Raw genomic sequence first — 23,701 nt, 5'->3', positions numbered from 1 at the left:
CATGAAAAGCCTGTGGCACCATTCTCATGCCCTGCCTCAATTACAGTTCCGGCATTTATATTAAATAGAGTTGCAATTTGGATGATGGTATTCTTCAATCCAGTCCTAAGGGGTCAGATCCTCCGCTGGTGTAAATCAGCATCATGCAACCGACATCAGTGGTGCAATGCTGATTCATCCCAGCTATGGTTTGGGCCCACGCATTGCTGTGTAGTGCCAAGCACTTTTTAAACAGCTGTTGCATTTCACCTCTCTTTTCAGGCTGGATGAAGTGATTGATGAAGCGCTTGAGTGCTTTAGGATCCTGAAAGATGCTATGTAAATAGAAAATATTACTTTCCTTCCTCATTTTTAAAATAGTCCAGTAACAATGGGAGTGTCTCCCATGGGATCTAGTTAGGAGCTGTCCTATTATTCTGAGTATCTCGTTGACAGCAAATAGAGGATTGAGGTTAGCCCTGAACACTGGAATGTAGTTAAACCAGAACAGTCTTCCATGTGGAAGCCAATTTACTATGCGTGCCCAATAATACAGTAGGGAAAAATTAAGCCAGCTGAGTCAGAAGGGACCATTATGATCATCTAGTCTGACCTCCTGACAATGCAGGCCACAGAATCTCACCCACCCACTCCTGTAACAAACCCCTAACCTATGTCTGAGTTATTGAAGTCCTCAAATCGTGGTTTGAAGACCTCAAGCTGCAGAGAATCCTCCAGTAAGTGACCCATGCCCCATGCTGCAGAGGAAGGCAAAAAACCTCCAGGGCCGATTGGCTTCCTTCCTGACCCCAAATATGGCGAACAGTTAAACCCTGAGCATGTGGGCAAGATTCACAGCCAGCACCCAGGAAAGAATTCTCTGTAGTAACTCCGATCCCACTCCATCTAACATCCCATCACAGACCACTGAGCATACTTACCTGCTGATAATCAAAGATCAGTTGCCAAAGTAATTGCCAAAATTAGGCTGAGTCTATGAGTCTTCTAAAATAAGTGAATTAAAATTACTTGGGGGGAGGACGGAAGGGATTGAAGTCAGTTTGCTTCCCAGATAAAACATTCGTGGAATGGTGCCTTCTTCTGCTGAATTTTTTAAGTATCAGAAGTGACAAGGACAGAAAATCAGCTGGCAAAAGTTGGTGCAGAACCACTGTGGTCAGTGGGGTTATGTTGGTTCACTGCAGCTGAGGAACTGGCCTGTATACTTGCATTCAGAAGGCCCAGGAAATTCTGTATTGTTTATATGAAAGAGTCAATGAAAACAGAGCCTATACACACATGCTTATGGGAAAGGGCTATTGAACATAATGAGGATGGAACCAATGTGGTTATATGGTATCTAATTAAGGTTCCCTAGAATTATTATAAAGAGCTATAGAATGTAATAAAGAATAGGTATGTCTACACAGCATGCTAAGCCCAGGCTCTGATTCAGATTGGAGCCCAAGCCCCCCTTCTGTCCACACACAAACCAGGCTGAGTCCAGTCAGCAGGCACTCAGGACCCAGTTTCTAGGACCCTGCTGGGGGTGGGTGGATAGGAGCCCAAGTCCTGTTGTGACTTGGGTCCAGGCCCTGTCATTGTGCCGTGTGGACCCAGCTCAAGTCACAGACCCAAGTCAGAAGGTCTGTGTGATGCAGTATGGCTGCATTAGCACAACTGTGAGACCTGAGTCCAGTGATTGTAAACCCAGGCAGTGTGGATGCAGGCTTGGAAACACAGAACCCACAAGCCTGGGTCTCACAGACCAAGGTTTACTGCACAGTGTAGATGTACCCAATGGGATCTCCATCTCTAGACTCCTTAAAATTATCATACAGAATGTAATTACACCTCCGCTATGGAATAGTGCAGACTGTAAGCTCTTTGGACCGTCTTTTTGTACAGCGACTAGCACAGCAGGGCTGTGATCTGACTAGGCACTGCCAAAATACAAATAAACAACAACCACAAGACAAGTCGGTTCAAAAATTGCATCTCAAGGCTGTCAGACTCCACTCAGTTCTCAAGGACATGTCTATGAACACAGTCCTGCCTTTCAAGTCTCAGCCGAGGCTGCCAGGCTGCTGCCCAGTGAGTTAGCTCTGCCAGCCTTTCACTCTTCGCCTCTCAATGAAGTTACGAGTGGTGATTAGCTTGAGAATTTCACCCTGGTCCCCTAGGGTCATTTGCCCGCTCTGCAGCTAGGAAAGTTATTGAGATACAGGAAGAACCAAACTAAACATGAACTTTTTAAAGCTTGGGGCCTAAGGAGTTGGGTGTGCAACTCCCAATAATTTTCAATTGAACCTGAGCCCCTAATTCTCTTATGTTTCTTTGAGAAACCCAGCCAGAAGATATTTGCTTATATGCCCTGCCCTTTTGCAGCCCCACTATGTCCCTTCCTTTCTTTGACCCCACTGGGGGTGGATCAGAGCCCGTCAGAAGACAATCATCTCCTCGGTCAAGTGCCCTCTCAGCCTAGACCTGCTCATAGTCAACGCAGTGGAATAATACTGGCAGGAGAGGGTGGTTTGGGCCGTGCCCATCCTTGGCATGTGAGCAGAAGAGCCAACTGACTCCTCATACACACTGATGTCACACTGTGCTGGGTGTGGGGCTATAGATGGATCCGGGGAGCTCAGGGAACTCCTTGGCTGCTCACATCTCCATGGAGACAGCCCCCTCGCCACCTGCGCGTCTTTTGACTTCGTAGACGGAAATAGGCTAGCAGGGTTCTGTAGGGTTTTCAGGCAGCAGAGTTTTTCTAAAGGCTTCAGCCGAGCTCAGAGCCCAATTGTTAACCCTGGTCTACACGGGATGGGGGGGGTGGGGAAAGCGATCTAAGTTACGCAACTTCACGTAGCTGAAGCCGACGTACTTAGATCCACTTACCGTGGTGTCTTCACTGCGGTTAGGCGACTGCTGCTGCTCCCCCATCGACTCCGCCTGTGCTTCTCGCGGTGCTGGAGTACAGGAGTTCGACGGGAGAGCGCTCGGGGGTTGATTTATCGCGTCTAGACTAGAAGCAATAAATCGCTTCCTGCTGGATCGATCGCTGTCTGCCGAGCCGGCGGGTAGTGTGGACATACCCTCAGGCCTGGTTTACAGAATAACATAGCTGAAGTCGACGTATTTTAGGTCGACTTACCTCACGTCCTCACAGTGCAGGATCGACTGCCGCCACTCCCCTGTTAACTCTGCTTCCGCCTCTCGCTGCGGTGGAGTACAGGAGTCGATGGCAGAGCAATTGGGGATCGATTTATCGCATCTACACTAGACACGATAAATTGCTCCCTGATAGATTGATCACTCCCCGCCGATCCGGCGGTTACTGTAGACGTATCCTTAGACGCCGTAGATACACCGACACAGTTGCTGCCCTGCAAAGCTTAGAGTTAGGGAATTGAACCCAGAGCCAGTGCCTTAACCACACCCCGGTCACAGATTTGAACTGAAAAGTTCCATAGGGAGAGGGTCAGGAGACAAGGCTGTAAATGGTGTGCTGTCTGTCAGACAGGACATTTCAGTTGCCCAGGCCATAAACTTTATCTTTGGAATAGCAGAACATGATTAATTGCTGGGAAAGTATTATCAAGGCCCTTTACTTTTGACTCGAGGAGAATATTCTTCTGACTCTCTTTAGCTGTGGGTAGTCTGTGATGGAGAGTGAATTTTATATTTCCCTCCACAGGAATGGTACATCTTCACAACCAGGTTTTCAAGCAGGTTTGAGTTGGCATTTTTAAAGCCCCTTGGTGCTAGCTACATCTGAAGTTGTTCTTTTCCAAGAATAAAACATCCCCCGGTTTCACTAAAATCAGGGAGCTTTGCAAACACTGTAAAGCTGTTTAACAGAAGCAAAATTTTACCAAGAGAAAATTTGCCCTGCTGGGCTTGGAACTTATTGTCAAAGGAATTATGTTATTGCTGAGCAGAGTCAATATACATCCTGTTATTCCAGTGCCCTCCAGATCAGATTTTCATGGCTAAGCATCAATTAAATATGCAAATACTCGAATGAAGCATTCATGGCAAATTAATTATGTGATGTTGCAGGTTGATCATCTCACATTAGGATCTAGGTCTACAACTATAAACCTCAGTTTCATCTTTTTGGGATTCAGAGCCTGAGGGTGACTTTGGCAACCGGGTCAAAAAGCCAGCACTAAGGCAACTCTTTTCTATACAGGAAAAAGAAGCCAGCAGGCCTAGCATTAGCAAGAGTGTGCGGGATAGCTTCTAGAGAGTTTATCCAAATCTGATCATCCCAAATGTTGTCACCTTCCTAGAGGTTAAAATCAACACAGGCCAGCATAGCTCTTGGGAGCTCTGGGAATGATGCAGCCCTCATCCAGGTTCAAGGTTTTTATGCTTTTCCTGGGAAAAGGGAGTTCGCTTTTTGTTTCTGCCAGTGTTTTAGTTCTAAAATTCCAAGGATGGCAGAGAACTTTATTGCCAGTGGCTGAGATTCTCAAAACCATCCAGGGGATTTTATTGCCTATTAAAATTAATGGGAATACTAGAACACGATGGGGACAGAAGTGTCTGACCTTGAGAGTCTCAGAATCTGGAGTAGAACCCATGATTCTTGAGTCTCAGCATTCCTTTGTTGTCAGCAAATAGCTATGAAACCCACTGGCCAAATGTATGTCCCACCCTTTTTTACTGGTGGGCCCACAAAGAGAATAACATATTATTGCTATCAGTCAGTCTTGCAGCTCAAGTGGAAGAGGGTCTGTGTTCCGGCTCTAAAGGGTCTAACCCTGCTAACGAGAATTCAAGAGAGTGTCACATGACGGAATTTCTGTTTTTTCAATTTGCTTTTTTAAAACACAGGAAATTACATTAAAAATTACATTAAAAGATATTAAGGATGCAAAATCAAGCACTGAAAAGAAAGAAAGAAAGAAAGAAAAAGAAAAGGCTAAGACCTTCTTGAATATTATACATATATCCCTGCTGTACTCCATGTTCTGTTTTTTTCCCCAGAGTTCCAGTTTCACAGCGATTTTCAAAGACCAAGGTCAATTACTAAACTAAGAAACAAAAATGTAACACTGTCAAATAGTGGAAACTTCTTTCCGTCACATCTCGGTTCATTTCAGATTTCCCAGTTCCTTCCATTAGAATCTCATCATAGTTATTGCAAGTCTTTGTCTCTTATCATCAAATCAATTTCTCTGCCAGGCAGAGTATTATTCCCCCACAGTGAACCTAGCAGACAAAAAGATGTCTGCTCTTTCAAGCTGCTCTTTAAAGACTTAATACAACTTTTCCAATTCTTCAGGAAACAGCTCCCTCTTTCTAAGGTAGGCGATTAGGGATTTTGCTCAAGAGAAAAATGAAGAGATTGGAGTCCCTTACATCCTCATCATTCTTTTCACGCCAGCTACTCCTTACAACCAAGAAACACTATCATTTCTGTCACTAAGCTCAGATCCACCCCACTCATCTAGTGCAGTTCAACCTTTCCAGACTTGTCTTGCATACCCCAAGTTTTGCCTCACTTAAAAACTGCTTGCTAACAAAATCAGACACAACAATACAAAAGTGTCACAGCTTGCTAGTACTGAAAAGCACAGAGTCAAATATAGTAAACATCTTAAATGAAATAACAGTACCATAGATTCTCTTTGGATAGAAATTCCATGCTGAAATAATAAGAGTCTAGCAGTAGGAATCTCCTACCGACCACCTGACTAAGATGGTGACGGTGACTGTGAAATGCTCAGGGAGCTTAGATATGTAAAAACCAGAAAACTCAATAATAAAAGGGGGATTTCAACTATCCCCATATTGACTGGGAACATGTCACCTCAGGACAGGATTCAGAAATGAAATTTCTAGACACCATTAATGGCTGCTCCTTGGAGCAGTTTGTCCTGAAACCCACAAAGGGAGAGGCCATTCTTGATTTAGTTCTAAGTGGCGCACAGGATCTGGTCCAAGGGAATATAGCTGAACTGCTCAGTAATAGCTACCATAAGGGAATTACATTTAACATCCCTGTAGTGGGGGATATACCAAAGAAACCCATCACAATAGCATTTAACTTTGAAAAGGAGAACTGCACAAATATGAGGACACTAGTTACACAGAAATCAAAAGAAGCACAAAAGTGAAATGCCTGCAAGTTGCATGGAAACTATTTTAAAACATCATTAACAGAGGCACAAACGAAACGTACACCCCAAATAAAAAAAAACCCAGTAAGGACCAAAAAATGCCACCATGGCTAAACAACACAGTAAAAGAGGCGGTTAGAGGCAAATAGGTATCCTATAAAAATAGGACGTCAAATCCTACTGAGGAAAATAGAAAGGCGCATAAACTCTGGCAAGCCAAGTGTAAAAAGTATAATTAGGCAGGCCAAAAAAGAATTTGAAGAGTAACTATCAAAAGACACAAAAACAAACAGCAAAAATTTTTAACTACATTAGAAGCAGGAAGCCTGTCAAACAAGAAGATGCGGCACTAGAGGATCAAGGTGCTAAAAGAGAACTCAACATAGACAAGGCTGTTGCAGAGAAGCTAAATTAATTCTTTGTATCAGTCTTCATGCAGAGAATTGAGGGAGATTCCCATACCTCTGCCATTCTTTTTAGGTGACAAATCTGAGGAACTGTCAACAAAGGAGCTTTTGCAACAAATTGATAAACTAAAGGACCAGATGGTATTCACCCAAGAGTTCTTAAGGAACTCAGACATGAAACTGTAGAATCATTAACTATGGTATGCAACCTATACCTTAAATTAGACTCTGTACCAGACGATTGGAGGGTAGCTAATGTAACACCAATCTTTGAAGAAGGCTCCAAAGGTGATCCTGGCAATCACAGGTCAGTAAGCATAACCACAGTACCACACAGATTGGTTGAAACTATAGTAAAGAAGAGAATTATCAGACACATAGATGAACACAATCTGTTGGGGAAGAGTCAATGTGGCTTATGTAAAGGGAAATAATGCCCCAACAAGCTCTTAGAATTCTTTGAGGGTGTCAACAAGCATGTGGACAAGGAGGATCCAGTGGATACACCATGCTTGGACTTTCAAAAAGCGTTTGACAAAGTCCCTCACCAAAGGCTCTTACACAAAGTCAGCTGTCATGGGATAAGAAGGAAGGGCCCCTCATGGATCAGTAACTGGTTAAAAGATGGGAGACAAACGGTAGGAATAAATGGTCTGTTTTCATTATGGAGAGAGACAAATAGTGAGGGTCCCGCAAGGTTCTGTATAGGGACCAGTGCTGTTTAACGTATTCAGAAATGCGCTGGAAAAAGAGGGTAAACCGTGAGGTGGCAAAATGTGCAGACAATACAAATTACTCAAGATAGTTAAGACCAAAGCAAACAGCGAAGAGTTACAAAGGAATCTCACAAAACTGGTTGACCACATGGCAGATGACACTGAATAGTAATGCACACTGGAAAACATAATCCCAACAATACACACAAAACGATGGGGTCTAAATTAGTTGTTACCACTCAAGAAAGAGATCTTGGAGTCATTGCGGATAATTCTCTGAAAACATCTGCTCAATGTGCAGCGACAGTCAAAAAAGCGAACCATGTCAGGATGATTAGGAAAGGAATAGATAAGACAGAAACCATCATATTGCCATTTTATAAATCCACAGAACGCCCACACCTTGAATACAGTGTCCAGTTCTGGTCACCACAGCTCAAAAAAGATACATTAGAACTGGAAAAAGTAGAGAAGGACAACAAAAATGATTCCAGGTATGGAAAATCTTCTATATGAGGAGAGATTAAAATGACTGGGACTGTTCAGCTGAGAAAAGATATGACTAAGGGGAGATATGATAGAGGTCTATAAAATCAAGAGCAGTGACAGGAAAGTGAATAAGGAAATGTTATTTACCCTATCACATAGCACAAGAACCTGGGGTCACCCAATGAAATTAATAGGCAGCAGGTTTAAAACTAACGTAAGACAGTACTTCTTCACAGAACACACAGCCAACCTGTAGAACCGATTGCTGGGGAATGTTGTGAAGGGCAAAAGTATAATGGGGTTAAAAAAAGAATTAGGTAGGTTGAGGGAGGATATGTCCATAATGGCTATTAGCCAAGATGGTCAAGGAGCCAACCCCATGCTCTGGGTGTCCCTAAACCTCTGAATGCCGGAAGCTGAGACTTGAAGACCGAGGATGGATCACTCAATAATTTCCATGTTCTGTTCATTCCCTCTGAAGCACCTGGTACTGGCCATTGACAGATGACAGGATACTGGGCTAAATGGACCATTAGTCTGACCCTTCTTATGTGCTGGGGGTTCATTTGTCTCCTGTTAAGAAATGTATTACTCACTGTATCCCCTTTATATTTAAAACAGCCCACTGGCATTGGCTAGAGAACCAATCCAGCAAAGCACAGCTTCCTATCGTCCCCATTAATGAATGTTCTACCTACCACTATCACAAGGAGACAATCTCCTTTCAATACTATTTTTTCTAGGAATGAAATCCCTCAATTTTATTATTGACGATTCTCCTTGAAAACTGGTATTTTTTCTGAACTCACACCTGGGGCACAAGAACAATCTACAGGGGAGTCGCATCTTACCCGGGAGTTAAGTTCTGAAGTCAGCGTATAAGGCGAAAATTGCAAATAGTCAAACGCTTATTGAGTGGCATGGCGGGAAGAATTGCCTGCACTACTGGTACAGTATTTACATTGTTATTTTTCTCTTTTGTTTGTTTGTTTGTTTTGCTGAGTATGTATAGTGAAAATTGCATAAATTAAATGTGCCTATGTTGTGACTCCACCGTATTCACATGGCATCCCTTTCCCGAATCTTCATGATCAGTTTGGAATTGTTGATCCAGTTTGAATGTCCCAGATCTTTAACCCAGGCCTGGGACTTCCTAGATAGCCACTGTATTCTGGCTTCCACCCAATGTCTGCCAAAACCTGGTGGGCCTCAGCCAAGGTACCATCCACTGGAGCCTCATTGGAGGATTGCCTAGCTCCACCAATTGTTTCAACCACACTATTTAAGACAGAAGGAGGCACAGGAAGTTAGTCTGAGCAACAAGGTGACTTCCTGTTGTGGTTACATTGGATCCTGTTTCCTGCACTCTACCCCGTTCCTGATTCCTGCTCCTGATCCATGCTTGATCCTTGCCTCTCCTCCAGTTCCTGCCCTTCCGCCTTGCTTCCAACTATCAGTTACCAGTCCTGGCTCCAACCCCAGCCTCTGACTTTGGACCCTGACTCTGGCCAGATCCTCAGCTCTGGCATTTGGTATCTGACCTTAGCTCCAACCCTCAGCTTCAATTCCTGGTTCTGACTCTTGTTTGACCCCTGGCTCTGGTAACCGACAGTTGACTCTGGTGCTAACTATTGGCTTCATTCCACAACCTGGATGCTGCTCTGCCCTCTAGACCCGACTCCTGCTCTGACCACTACACCAGACTCCCTACATCACAGTTCAGAACCATTTTCTTTAGACCCCGATTCTCCATGTTTTGTGCTAGGATTTAAATTCTCTCTTTGTCTCTTTTGGAGGTCACCATAACCTGCATAGACGTAGATACAGGACAAGCACCAATTCTGACAGTCAGCACCATCATCTCACTCAAGAGCCCCAGTCTGATTGATGCTATCCTGACACTGGTCATCTGAAGATATTCTGAGAATTGATCCCGTCCCCACCACCATGCAATAAGATCTTGTCTGAAACTCAACCCTTTCTTTCCTGGGATCTGCTGTTACCCTTTACCTTTGGACATGCAACATAAGTAACAAAGCCCTTGTCACAACTGTACTTGCAGACTCCTCCACAGACTATTGTCCAAGAGTCCTCTCAGGTCTGTTCAATGCCAGGATATCTCCCTGCGGGACTTCCTGTTCCTTCTGCTATTTTCTCACCTCTGAGAGCCACTCAGGCTTTTAGATCTTGGAGGTTGTTCTAATGAGACCCTCCTGATCTGGTTACCACAGTGAGTCAGCAAAATTGCTCTACACCTCCACACAGGGCCATAAGGGCTGATACACTGCCACATCTGTTTCCAGTTATATTAAGTTACATCAATCTCCCTGGCAATGCTTGGATTTGTACTTTTTTTTCCAACTCACCCTTTAAACTTTGCTTACAATCCTCAAAATTACTGTGTTACTTTATTCGTCAGGCTCTGCACCTGGATTTCTCATTAACATCAGTGCAAAGAAGGCTAGAACAATGTTTCCTGATATTTAATTCTTGCAGATGTTAAGTGAATCTCTCTTATTTTACTGTTCCATCAGACAAATTGGTTCCCCAGTGATCAGTGTCATGCTAACAAACATAGGAAATAGAGACGAGTTGTCCCTTTTCATCCATAAGCATTTGGGAAATCCTGGAAACAACACATTGAATCGCAGAAGATATTTGGACTTTCTTAGAACAAAAACACATTGGATGACGGTATTTTACATAAACCAATTACATGACCTTGGAGAGTCAAACGGCACGAGGGTAGGGATGGGAAAGGTCATGGTATGTTTCAGTTATGTTTGTACTGATTAATGAGCAATGTACAAAATACTGACCATCCACCTCCATCCATTCAGAATTCCCATTCTGGCATCACAATGCATGAGGCAGGTTTAGCCAGGAGAAGGCTCAGGGCACGAGTGCAAACTTAAATGTTCAGTGCAGCAAAGCACTTACCTGGTGCTTCCTGATCACTCACCAAACTTGCCCCTAATCAGCATAAAGTACCAGCTCCCTGTTAGGATGGGCACACACAGGTTGGCACAGCGTGCTCTGAAAGCAACACCTACCTTGTCACGAATCCCTTGTCGCATCACCTCTCTTTCAGCCTCCATCTTTGCATATTTGGCTTTTCTTTCCTCCTCTTCCTGCCTCAGGGCTTCTTGTCGTTCCTCTTCCTTCTTGGCGGCATCAGGATCTTTCTCTTCATCTCCTCCCAACATCTTCCCCATGTCTTTGGTAGCCCCTAAAGAAAATACACAAGAAGGAGACAGCGTGCATGTTAGGAAGAACAGATTAAGGGACAAGGAAATACAAACCAGATCTTTCTTATATTAAAGGGATATAATGGGGGTTAAGTGGGCTGCCCAGAGTATTCTGGGATGGAGCCAGGCTCCATCCCTCCATTACTTCCTGTTTCATCAGTGGGAGTTTCCCCCAACCCCACTCTCCTAGGTAGTTGGCTAAAGCAGCAAGGTCCCAGCCTGCAGTCCTGTGAGTAGAGAGGGGATTTCATTGCACTGAGCGATCTCTTTACAAAACTTCTGTTCCTGCATGTTCACTAGCTGAAAGTAGGAGCCCATCCCACTTCCTGCGGGAAGGGTTTTCCATCGGACACAGGGACGTGAGCCAAGCTCAGAGGCAGGAAAAGGTCAGCACTTAGCAAAGGAAACAGCAAAACAGGCCAAAAAATACACATACAAACGCTTCTGCCAGTCCCCAGCTTGCAGCCGGTGACTGTGGGTTTGACTCGTTTGATGTGGTTACCCAGCAGCTGTGAGATGGAGCATGGAGGCGAATGTAGAGAGCGCCATTTAAGTGCCTAGTGGATGGAAACAGGAGTGGCTCTTGACCTTTGGGTGTACACTCCTGTAGCAGGACACTTAACCGGCCTGCTGCGCAGCACACTAGTGGCCCTGTAATTTAACGGGTGTGGCGAGGGAAATGATACAAGAGCAGAGTGAGAAAATCCTGAATGCGAAGGTTAGTATCCCAGCCCGAAGGAGCGCTCTGGCAACGGGGGTGAGTTCATACGTAGCCCCAGCGCCGTAACCCTATAGACGAGCAGGGCTAGATGGTGGCTGAGAGGACCCGGCCCCGGGCAGAGGACTTGGCAGAGTGAGGCCTCCCTAGAAGCAGCACCGGACAGATTTGTGCCAACAGCATCTCTGGGCTGCTCCTTATGTCCAGAGGGCACCTGCTCCACCCCATCCAGTGAGATCGCACAGAGTGCATTGGCCCCACTCGATACGCTGGGGCAGGCAGGGCCACAACCCTGCCTGCTCCTTGTCCCCCTTTTGGTCTCCGACTCCTGGGCCTGGTGCTCTCCCCAGAGCCAACTCTCCACTCTCGTGTGTGGCCCTTGCCCAGCCATGCCTGGGGGAGGCTTCTCTCATGCACTCCGCTACCCCCTCCATAGCTGCATTCGAGCCACTCACAGTCTAGGCCGGAGACACCTATAACCACGGCACGGTGTTGATCCTTTGGGGCTGTCGGGCGGGTATTTGCTGCAATGCTTCATTACAGCCCCACTAATATGTACAGGACTGAGCCATGCCACAGGTACGCCGATCAGTCTGAACACACAGACCCCTGCTCTACAGGTTGCCAGGGCAGTAAGGGAGCATGTGGGGTTCACCTGCATTGCTGGCACCCACGCAAGTATGCAGAACAGCCACTGCCAGACTCCCACTCCTCTTCCCACTCTGCTGACCAGGGAGTGGATAGGCAAAAGGCACAGACACTCCACCCCGCAGTGTGTCCTGGCCTCTGCTCCAGAATGGGCACAGATAGGAAAGCAATCTGCACTAGCAAGAAGCGCTCTCTCCCTGGAGCAAGGGGAGAGCAGGAAGTTGACTGTGACTTTTTGGTTCCCTGCCCTGCTACAGGCTTCCCCTTCCTTGATGGATGATCTAGATAATACTTAGTCCTGCCATAAGGGCAGGGGACTGCACTGGATGACCTCTCGAGGTCCCTTCCAGTCCTACGATGCTATGATTCCTTGGGCTGGGCTGTAACGTACTAATCCACCTCCTGTGGCGTAGTGAGGACTGGGTTGGAATTACAAGCTATCACTTTAAGAGTATGTGTGTGGCAATGGGCTTCCGGGTCCTGCCCGCAAGTGAGGGGGCTCTGGAGTGAAGCTACAATCAGAGGACTCTGGTAAGAGCCAGCTTAAAACAAAGCGGGATGAGTTGGGCCTCACTGCTTTCGGGAGCAGCCTTTTTCCTCTCTCTCTGTCTTCGACTCGTGTGTCAGTCTGATTTCTAAGAAATAAAGTTGTGTTACGTTGCAACCTTACAGCCAGAGTATTTATGTCTTGATCTAAGTTCTCTCTGTGCATGCGGAGAACATAACAGACGCCTGACCTAGCGCTACATGATATGAAAGTAACAAAGTTCATGTGCAGACACTGATATCTTGGCCTTTAGTCCTGGGTGAAGTAGGAGAATCAGTTTTTATGGTCCTTTACGGGCAAACTCTTCTATCAATTGATTCTTTGAATAAGAATGGAAGGTACTTGTCCCAAGCTATGAAATCTTTCAACTACAGAACAACTTATGATCAGCTTGGCTCAGAAATGGAGGACAAATTGGACAGCATCTCAAGGGCTTTCATTCTAAATCACAACCTACAGGAAGGTTCTCAGGCACAGCAGAATAACTTAGTAACTGTAGAAATATTTTTGAGAGATCTTTTGCTTTCTTCCTGCATGTTTCTTCTCTGCCCATTTTGGATTTTCCTGGGCTTCGACTTTTGCTAGCATGCTAAGTAAAGGTGTCTAGCTTACACTGAGTGTTCTCCCAAATCTCATCCAAAAGGTGAGTCGTTTCACCACTCCAGTCCATGAAAGCTGAGAACTGTGGAGTTTTTTAGCTGGTTATTACGTATGGTTCTAATTATATGGGGGGAAAATAATGATGAACAAAGGGTTTTTAGTCCCGTACACTGTCATTGTTCACAGGGTTGTTTTTTTTTCTGGCAGTCCTTTCCCCCCCACAACATTCTGCATGACATGTTCCTGCCCAGCATTTGCCATGAACACTAAGAGACCTGTGTGTTCTATTGACACAGAACAAATCTTATTGAGAAATTCAAATATACTACATTCAGTCTTCCCCTGAGCAGGGTGGAAGAGGGTATAGGGAAGTCCTTCCTTTCCCATGCCTGACAACTAAGGGGTCCAGAGCTGCATCTTTGATGGAGCCCAAGGTCTAAAGAGCAGATGGCCAACTGAGATGCAAGCAAGGCCTTCTGGCTTGCTAGGACTTGGTAGGGTAGGGTAAGATGGTATACACAGGGCTGATTATACAGCGAACTTCTGAAGCAGCCCTCCTGTGCCTATACATTCACAATCCATTGTGATATATATTTAGTAGCTTGATTTCCCCAGAAATATTTCCACTGTTTTAGATTCAGTGCACTGTCAGGTTATCTGCCCTTAGTTTATCTCCAGCTGGAGCTGCCTGGACCTCAGTGAACTAGTTACTCAGGAAGCTGAATTCTGCAACAGAAAAAGAGATAGGGCTATTGCCCAAAAGCACTGCTTTGTATGCCACCACTGTGTCATAATGCAGCCACAACCTGGCATGTTATGTATGAAATAGACTAGACAGCCTCTTTCCACCCCCACCCTGCACTAGGCACGGCTGACTTTTTGAATCCTATAGATATTTAATTCTAAAATAATTCAGTGTAAAGGACACCTTGAAGAAAGAAACCTAGTTCCCAGGGTTCTTGTCGAGCCTTTTAACTCATCAGAGAATTCAAAGCCGTTCTCTAATCACTCTGAATGTGGCATTGTGATACCATTGTTAATTGATGGGAATGTAATGTAGTACAAGCAGCAGCAATGTCATGTCACATCTTAACTCTCATTTTGGTGTGGAAACTTTTTTTAAATCTCTTTCATTCCTCCTCCAAAAGTTCAGTTTTCACTATTATTGGCCACCGAATAGTAGCTTTTAGCTGGGTTTATTAGGAGTTCAGTGACAGGACTCCTAAGAATTAATTTACATTCAACTGAGACTCGCAATTACAGTAACAGGCAGGAGGAAAGAGTAGATAGTTCTTCCCTCTTGCCTTCTGGAGCTTCTAGGGAAAGAAAGCAAGACTCTGCTGGTTGAATCTGTATATTGAATCTGCAGGGGTAGGAACTGGCTACTGTCATGCTTTGCTCACGAGGAATCCCATGTGATAAGGGAACCTCCAGCTAGGGATAGCAAAACAGCTCCTGGTCCATGACTAGGCATCCTAGATCTGATGATAAATTGTAATAAATAATAAATAATAATAATAATTAATACATAAGCAGCTAGTCTCAGGCCTCTTTGTGCTACAGAGACAGGCAAACCAGTCACAGCAGGGAAAAGACTCTGCTTTAATGAATTATGTTTCTAAAGCTTATGCTTCAGGGCTTCAGCCTGCCACCTGGAGGAGGTTAGGAAGGGATTCCCTTCCCTCACAATGTAGTCTGGGGGCTTTGGGGTCTCCTTGTTCTGAGGCATCAGGGATGACCACAGCTGGAGATGAGACACTGGGCGGGCCACAGCTGTGAGTTGATACCAAGCATTCTCTCTCTCTCTCTCAGGTGCTTGGCTGCCGGGTTCTTGCTCAGGGGGTCAGGGTCTAACACAACTGTCATATGTGGTGATGGGAAGAAATTTTCCCTCAAATCAGATTAACAGAAACTTTGGGGGATTTCACCTTCCTCTGCAATACGGAGTGTGGATCACTTGCAAGGATTATCTGGGTGTATCTCACTTAGTCAGTTCCTTACCCTGGGTCTCTCCTAGTCTCTGCCTGTGGCACATAATAATCTAGTCTCCCATGGGCTGAAATACTTTGGTCTTACTTTGGTTGTTGAGTTAGTGTGCAGGTGCTGGGGGGTGCTGGTGGCCTGTGATGTAGAGGGGTCAGACTGGATCATCTGGTGGTTCCTTCTGGCCTTAAACTCTATGACATCATCCATGCTTCTCCGGGAGAACAATTCTCATCTCCCATTTGTGTGACCCTAGGATTCCTTACTCTGAGGGTATGTCTACACTACCACATCTAGACTAGACGAGATAAATCAATCCCCGAGTACTCTCCCGTCAACTCCTGTACTCCAGCACCGCAAGAGGCACAGGCGGAGTCAACGGGAGAGTGGCAGCAGTTGACTCACCGCAGTGAAGACACCACGGTCAGTCGATCTAAGGACGTCGACTTCAGCTACGTTGTTCATGGAGCTGAAGTTGTGTAACTTAGATCAATCCCCCCACCCTCCCAATGTAGACCAGGTCTGAGTTCATGTTTAAAAGCCAAGAGAAGCAGACCTTGGGGTGGTCGCTGCCCAGTAAAATCACTGACATTGGGCTTTTTAGTTATTGTCCCCTGGGACTTCCTGTGATGCATCATACTGACATTTTATTCATATTGGGATTAATATTCATTGTCCAACCATCATTGTGTTGTATCATCATTTATGAAGCAGTTCGATATAAACCATTTTTCCTACCTAACTATAATCCAGTGGGCTGCTTTCAGTCATTATTTAATTGCTGTATGTAGCATCATGGGAAGATGCAGAACATCAATAAATCTGAAAGCCAGATGGAACTAAGCGATGATCTCTAGTCTGACCTCCTATATGTCACACACCATAGCTGCATTCTTGCCCTAAGGATCTGCCTTGAGAACGATAAAGACACATCACTGGGGAAAATAGCATGAGAAAAAATTTGGTTAGGGGACGTTTTCATTAAGTAAGGTGGCAAGGCATCAGGGGCCTGACCCAAAAGTCTAGGGGAGCCTTTTCATTGGACTTCTTTCACTCAGGCACCATGATTCAACAAGGTACCCCCACATATGCCTAACTTTGAGCACATCAGTAATCCTACTGAAGCCAATGCAGTTCTTGTGCTTAAAGTTGGGTACCTGCTGGACTAACTTGCTGAATAAGGGCCCGCGTTAATTTCTTATAAATTTTACTGACATATTTATGCTTCGGGGACTTGGTGGGTGGACTATGGCAAACGGTGGGTTTTTAGATTTGCAGGGGGAGAAAGTAACAGAAATATGTTAGAAATAATGTTCTAAGCAAAGAGAGCTGGACAGTTCCATATGGTATAAACGACATGGACTAGAAGGGGCACCTTGTCAGTGAAAAGTGATTTGTTCCAGCAGTGCTTGTGTGGACACAAGACAAATGCATAGAGCTTACATCTGAGTGTGCAGGGAGACTTGTCTGCATTTTCCCATCTGAAAATGGCTTGCAGAAGTACCCCCAGACGACAATTTGCATGTGCCTTTGTGTAGTTTATATGACGAGTTGATTCTAAGGATGCAATTTATGGCTCTGGCTGGTAGCTCATTCTGAGAGTAGCTCACAGATATTTCATAACTTTCTGACCAAATTTTCAGAATCAGTGTTTGAAAATTTGGTCTGAAAGTCAGGAAATGTCAATGAGCTACTCTCAAAATGCGCTACCACCTAGTGCCAAAAACCTCAATATCCACAAAAGATGTTAACATTTTGCTACACTATAGAGAGCCTAAGACCTGGCTTTTTGATCGTTCTATTTGTATCAGAGCCTTATTTAGAACTAACAGAAGGGACAACCTGATGTCTCTGAGTTTCTGAATCACAGCATGATTTTGATCTCATCATCTGAACTCCTGAAGCTAATCTTAGAGTACCTTGATGGTGAAGGCCTGGAGAAGTCAAAGGGTCGCTTCTCTTTGCAAGTTATCTTCAGAACTGCCCTCCTTCTATACTGACTCAGCTTGATTTCACATCTAAACCAGCTTTTTACATACCACTGCAGAGAGACTTTTTCTTCAAGGCTACAGTGTTACATTTCTTGTATTGCACATAAAAGCTTTTCTCCCTTTCATTAGTGTCTTCCCATTAAGTCACACAGTATTGTTAAAAAGTATTCATTCAATACCAGGAAACTGAAGCTAATGAAAAAGACTGTAGCAATAATTATGGGAACTGCTTTCTTAGGGGAGTGGGGAAGGAGGAATCTTCATTTACCACTTGCTCATTTGCCAGGAAAGCCAAGGCCATATTTATTTTGAGACTTCAATGCACAAAGGACTTTCTTATGCAAACGCCACTAAACAGGAAAAATATACAGAGGAATCAGTTATGTTTCCTTATCAGATTACTTTCATTCCTGGCTTTTGCATCTCGCGAAATTACCCATAAGTTCCACAAATACCTCCAAACAATTCTTTCTGACTGTAGTGACACCATGTTTCTCTGTTACCAAGCCAAAGAGACACTTCTGTACATAATACTATGCTCAGTTGCCTGGCAAAAATGTACATGATAATTTTCCACCCTCCCTTTAATTCTCAGGAATAAATGAAAACACGGACCTCTGACCCCCCTTGCCTTGTTCACAGGAAATCGACGGGGCTCCTAGTGTAAAATGAGCAAGATTCAACCAATAGCGTAGATCTAGTAACTCATCATTTGACAACAACTTTGCTAACCAGCAAATCTACACCTGCATCTAAGTGTAGGTTTAAATCTGGATCTGGATACAGAGCCCATTAACTTCTTTGCTTTAAAGAGATTAATCTGGTTTAAGTATGACAACGTCTCCCAACACAAGCCATTGAAAGCAAGGAAATAATTTGTTATGAGATACCTCCGCAGTCATACCCTAACCCCCACGTGGTACATTTGCACTGGCAATAATGGACAGCACATCCTCATAAGGGACTTCCCTTCTACCTCCAAACACATGTGAGGTAAGTGTGTGTGTAGACACCACAAAACCCTATTCATTAATACTTGTTAGCAAGTTTCAGACATTCTAGACCAAAGCATTACACCAGAAAAAAGAGATATAGGGCCAGATCCACAGCTAGGGTAAATCAACCTGATCTGACTCCTGGATTTTGTGGTTTGAAAGAAATCACAACTTCTTTCCTTGCTGCAGTAGCTGATTTTCATAAATGATTCCTCGTAAACTAAGTTTGACATCCACAGATTTCCAGACTCGCAGTGTTCTCTAATGAAATTGCCATAGAAATTGGCTCTCTTGTACAAGTGGAAAATACTGGAAATACTAGGGAGGTCAGGCCTGGCGACCTCCCAGGCTGAGGCCTGAAAGGAAGGCCTAAGGAGGTACTGGGGCTGCAGGGAAAGGCAGCAGGTCCAACACCCTAGCTAATGATGAGTGGCCATTGCAGACTGCAGTTTGCCCCTGAGTAAAGGGGCTAGATGAGGACTGGCAGTGGGTCACTGAGGTGAGTGGGCTAAGGGGAATGGGGTTCCCTGGGTGAGGGGCAGCACCCAAAGGTACGGGGCACCATGGTCCGGGAGGGACGTGGGGCCTACACATGGTGGAGATAAGGGGACTGCAGAGGTGCAGGTAAGGGCTGGGAGAAACTGGCCAGAAGAGGGTGCTCCTGAGCTGGATGAGCTAATTCCCGGACTGACCAGCAGGAGGCGCTGCACCAGTGAGTCAGTGCTCTGCTACACTCTCCCAGTCTGAACTTTTGCATTTGGCCCTTCTTTTCTGGTGTTAGTTTTCATCTAAACTCTCCCGCAATACACCAGGGCCTCCTAGCGGAGCTGATGACATGCACGTCATTCAGGCCAAGACTTGAGCAAGGCAAGACACTGCATTCCAACGTTAACCCTCAGCTCCCCCATCCCTGCGAAACCAGCTACACCAGGGGGGCAGCTTTGGCGGGGAAAGTCAGCAACACCGTCAGGAGTGAAAAGCCAACATCTCCGTATTAGTCCATAAATGATGCGGAGGCATCCGTAACCTCCCCATGCATTTGAAATTACCCACACAGCTCCAGTATAGCCAGGAAAGAGAGAGGGCTGAGTTTACTGGCTACAGCCCTCGCCTGAGAGGGATGCTCCTATGCTCACCAATGGGTTTATTCCAAAAGATAAAATATATACATGTACATATTCAGAGCCAAATAGCCTACCACACCTGTCCATGGGCTATTCAGGCTCTTGTGAAAGAGAGTTCGTGATCTGTTTATAAGTGAGTACACAGGGTTTTCTCCCCTTCGGTTAATGTCAAGGCATTCAAAGGTTTCTTTAATGAATGACCTCCAGTATCAGACGTGAGAGAGAGGCTGGCTTACAGATTGAACTTTGATTTCCAAAGGCCACCCTCCAGCAGCTCCAGCTCCTTCCCATGGGAACTTTCCTGCTTTTACCGAAGACCATGTGAACCTCATCCCTTTGCACTGCGGGTCAAAGGCCCCATCGACCCATCATTACAAAAGCTCAAGAAGCTCGAGGGAGGATTTCTCAATTATCAATGAGATCACCCACGGCTCCGAACTGTGCCTGCCGCCGGTCAAGATGGCAACATGCAGTTATTATTGTTACTTCATCTTCCTTCCCCACAGCTTGCTCATTTATCTTACCCGCCTGTCACATCTCGTCTTCTGGACTGCAGTCTCTTTGGGACAGGGGCTGTCATTCACTCTGCATCAGCACCTAACCCAATAGAGCCCAGATTTAATCAAGGCCTCTAGGTGCTACTATAGTTTGAATAACTAAATAGATAAACAAACTGTGGTTTCTGCTGATGACTCCAGCAATAAATCTGCAGCTCTTTTCGAATGCTGCACTCCTGAAATACAATGTATTTTAGCTAGTATTGTCGTAGCTGGTTTTCAGGGGGTTAAAACGTCAATCTTGAAAATGTTAACGTGAGGTTGAAACTTGACACAGAAGACCTCAGGTATGGCACATTTCAGATTAAAATGTATTTCCAGTAGTTTTACGTTCTAGGACTGCTGCTAAATACTGCAAATGTTCAGGTGTACTTTTACAGGCATATAAGGAGGTAGTGCGATCTAGTGGTTAGAGCACTGGGCTGGGCATCAGGTGACCTGCATTCTATTCCCAGCTCTGTAATCAACCCACAGTGTGATCTTGGGTACGTCACTTCCCAGCTCTGTGCCTCAGTTTCCCCATCCCTAAAACAGGGATCGTTAAGCTTACTTCCTTTGTAAACTGCTTTGAGACCTATGGACAAATGTGGTAGCTTCTAATTCCTTAGTCAGTTTGAGTAGCACCTTACCCCATGAGGGATCCCACTGAAACCCACTCACGGAGAAAGGTGTTACGGGCTTGGACCCAGTGCTGGAGCCATTTAGTCCAAATTAGGGTATTAAAACACAGTTTTCAGGCCACTTGTCAGTAAAGTGGAGCAGAGCTTTTAGGATTTTTTAGAAACAAAACAAATTATGATGAGTGTTCTGTGCAGGAACCCGTTTCTCTGCAAACGGCCATATCCTTCTGCAAAATAAACCCCTTGTAAGAAGTTTTAAGATTTAAATGTAGTGGCCTAAATCCACCTCTCTTCCCCCTCTGTTGGCTTCAATGTGGTTGCAAAACAGGAATTTGGGCCGTTCTTTTAGCAGCCATATTAGCCTCCTTATCGTCTATCAAGTGAATGGTAGGAGAGAGCTAAACAAGACGCAGGCCTAGTTAATCAAAAATCTCTTTTTGATGGAAGTCGTAAATACAGATTTACCAGTCCATCAGGTAAGTAATGCGGGTTTGCTAAAGATGCACCATATGCAAACTCAAATACGTATTTACCCATTAGGATCTAATGGCTCCAGAAAAACCATGATCGTTTATCAAATAAATAATACAAGCATATTAGTGATGCCTCCCTAATGCGCTTATAGCTGATGCCAACTAAAACCTCCCTTGAGGAACCATAGGATATCTGAAGAGGCCATTCTAGTCTTCCAGGTGCAATACAGGTCTCTGTGAAGGGTTATTATTCTTTCAGAAAAGAGGAAAACCCCAAAGGAAATTCAAAACTCAAGCCAAACGTGACATGCTTTATGGGCCCACTATTGCATGACACTTGCTGCAAAATGGCAGCCTTAATTTTCTGTCCCTGCTCCTGAGTGATCCTCTTCACAGCTGAAATGTCTCTGGCCAATACTCCCTCTCTGCAGTGCCAACACACCGCCTGGAGCAGGGCTGCAAACTCATTTGAAGAAGATAACTGAATGCTGTGTTTATGTATGGCCGCAGTCTGAATTCAGGACCAGCTGCTCCCCAGAGCACACAGTAAGATCTCCATTGATGGCAGTGGAATGATTAAAAAGAGATTAAAGAGAGAGTAAGACCTTTTGTAGTAATGAAGCCTAGGTCCTCAAAAGTATTTAGGAGCCTCGTTTCAATGGGAGTTGAGCACTCAAATATCTTTAGGAATCTGAGTCTAAACCTCTAGTTATTTGTCCAGTGTCTTCTTGCTGCATTCATCATAAGAATGGCTATACTAGGTCAGATCAATGGTCCATCTAGCCCAGTATCTTGTCTACTGACAGTGGCCAATGCCAGGTGCTTCAGAAGGAAGGAACAGAACAGGGCAATTATCAAATGATCCATTCCCTCTTGTACAGACCCAGCTTCTGGCAGTCAGAGGTTTAGGGACACCCAGAGAATGGGACTGCATCCCTGACCATCTTGGCTAGTAGCCATTGATGGCCCTATCCTCCATGAACTTAACTAATTCTTTTTTGAACCTAATTATACTTTCAGCCTTCAAAATTTCCCTCAGCAGTGAGTTCCACAGCTTGACTCTGCATTGTGTGAAGTCCTTCCTTATGTTTGTTTTAAAACAGCTGCCTATTATTGACATTGGGTGACCCCTGGTTCTTGTGTTATTTGTAGGCATCACTCAGCACTGCTTCACCCTTTAGGCCACTGCTATCTCTGGCCTTTTGTTTCTCTTCCTTCCCCCTCCTCCCTTCTGTTTTTCTCTCCCTTCCTCATGTTTGTGAAGTCTTTTCTGTCCTTTTTTTTTGGCAATAACCCCCAATTCTCAACCCAGCTGTCTTCATTGTCATTTTCTAGTCTCCATTCCATCCATTGACATGACCAGTGATTAAGTAGTCCATCTTGACACTGCAGATGGGCTTTGAAGTTGACCCTGCAATCAGATTGATAGGGGAGAGTGGTACCCCATGCCTTTGGAAGGTTCTCTCTGAAGCCATGTGGGCTAGAAACTCAATTCATGAGTCAGTTAAAGCTTAGATTCTGGACAATCTGAATTCATCACACAGACTGGATGCTGCAGGGAGCTGGAGGACTAAAACCCATGTCTGCAAAGCTCAAGGTGAGCAATGCTTCCATGCTGCCACCCAGAAACTGTGGCAGAGCCACGATCCATGTATTACAAAGCCAGGGCAGGGGACTAAGAAGTACCACCCACAGAAGACCTCTGAATTCAGGTCAGATTCTAACTGTCCCTGTCCCCTCCACTTCCAGCTTTGCCAAAATGCGTTACATGGTCCAGAGTTTCCATGAAAAATCTTGGCATCCCAAATAGCTTTCCCTTCCCATCCCAAAGTCTTCTGATTGTTACAAACAAAAAAGGAGTTAGTTGTTCACACTGCATTTTCAACGTAGATTTGATGGTGGCCACCCTGCCACCCAGAGCCATTGGTGTGCTAAGATAAATGAAAAGCAAGCTGATTTGCATAGCTAAATGAGAGAGCCTGGAATTGAGTCATTTGGCACAGATAATGATGGCTGTGAGGAGACTGGAAGATGCAGAAGAGATCTGCACTGAGGTTTAAATGAGCACTTTTTGCATCCTTCTCTGCACTTTTGGGAAACAAAAGTTTCTCTTTCCAACTCTATTTGTTGGCGCTAAAATCTCAGGTTACCGCATTGATGAAAGCAAAACTCTGTCTCCAGCTTGAGAGAAAAAGAGACTGAAGAGGTTTTTTTAGCATAGATTTTCTTTCTTCTTCCCAGTTAGCTATTTCGGAATGATTGTAACGCGCTTTATTTCAGGTATTCCTCAGCCTTCTGTTAAGCAAGCTGGGGAGAAGTACATTTGTTCCTTTTCTGAATCATAGAAGGCACAAAGATTTTGGAGATTTGCAGAACATTTTAACTTCCCCTCCTGTGCTTGGCCATTAGGAAAAGGATAAAGAAAAGTGCATTCCATTAAGAGCAGCTGGACCACCTTTTCAGCCACATGCCATGGAA

At 44.8% G+C, this 23,701-nt stretch overlaps 1 protein-coding gene across 1 annotated transcript in view; it reads right to left on the bottom strand.

Annotated features, from left to right (window-relative positions):
* The window catches only part of CPLX1 (complexin 1), a 199,143-nt gene that overhangs the window by 79,550 nt on the left and 95,892 nt on the right, over positions 1-23,701 (bottom strand). Inside the window, exon 3 of the mRNA XM_050943245.1 lies at positions 10,773-10,948. Coding sequence (XP_050799202.1) covers positions 10,773-10,948 — 176 coding nt within the window. The remainder of the gene's footprint in view (positions 1-10,772; positions 10,949-23,701) is intronic.

Source organism: Gopherus flavomarginatus, chromosome 3, assembly GCF_025201925.1.
Source record: "Gopherus flavomarginatus isolate rGopFla2 chromosome 3, rGopFla2.mat.asm, whole genome shotgun sequence".
In the NCBI taxonomy this organism is placed as follows: Eukaryota; Metazoa; Chordata; order Testudines; family Testudinidae; genus Gopherus; species Gopherus flavomarginatus.
Note: the sequence above shows the minus strand (reverse complement) of the source record. Positions and strands in the feature narration are given on the sequence as shown.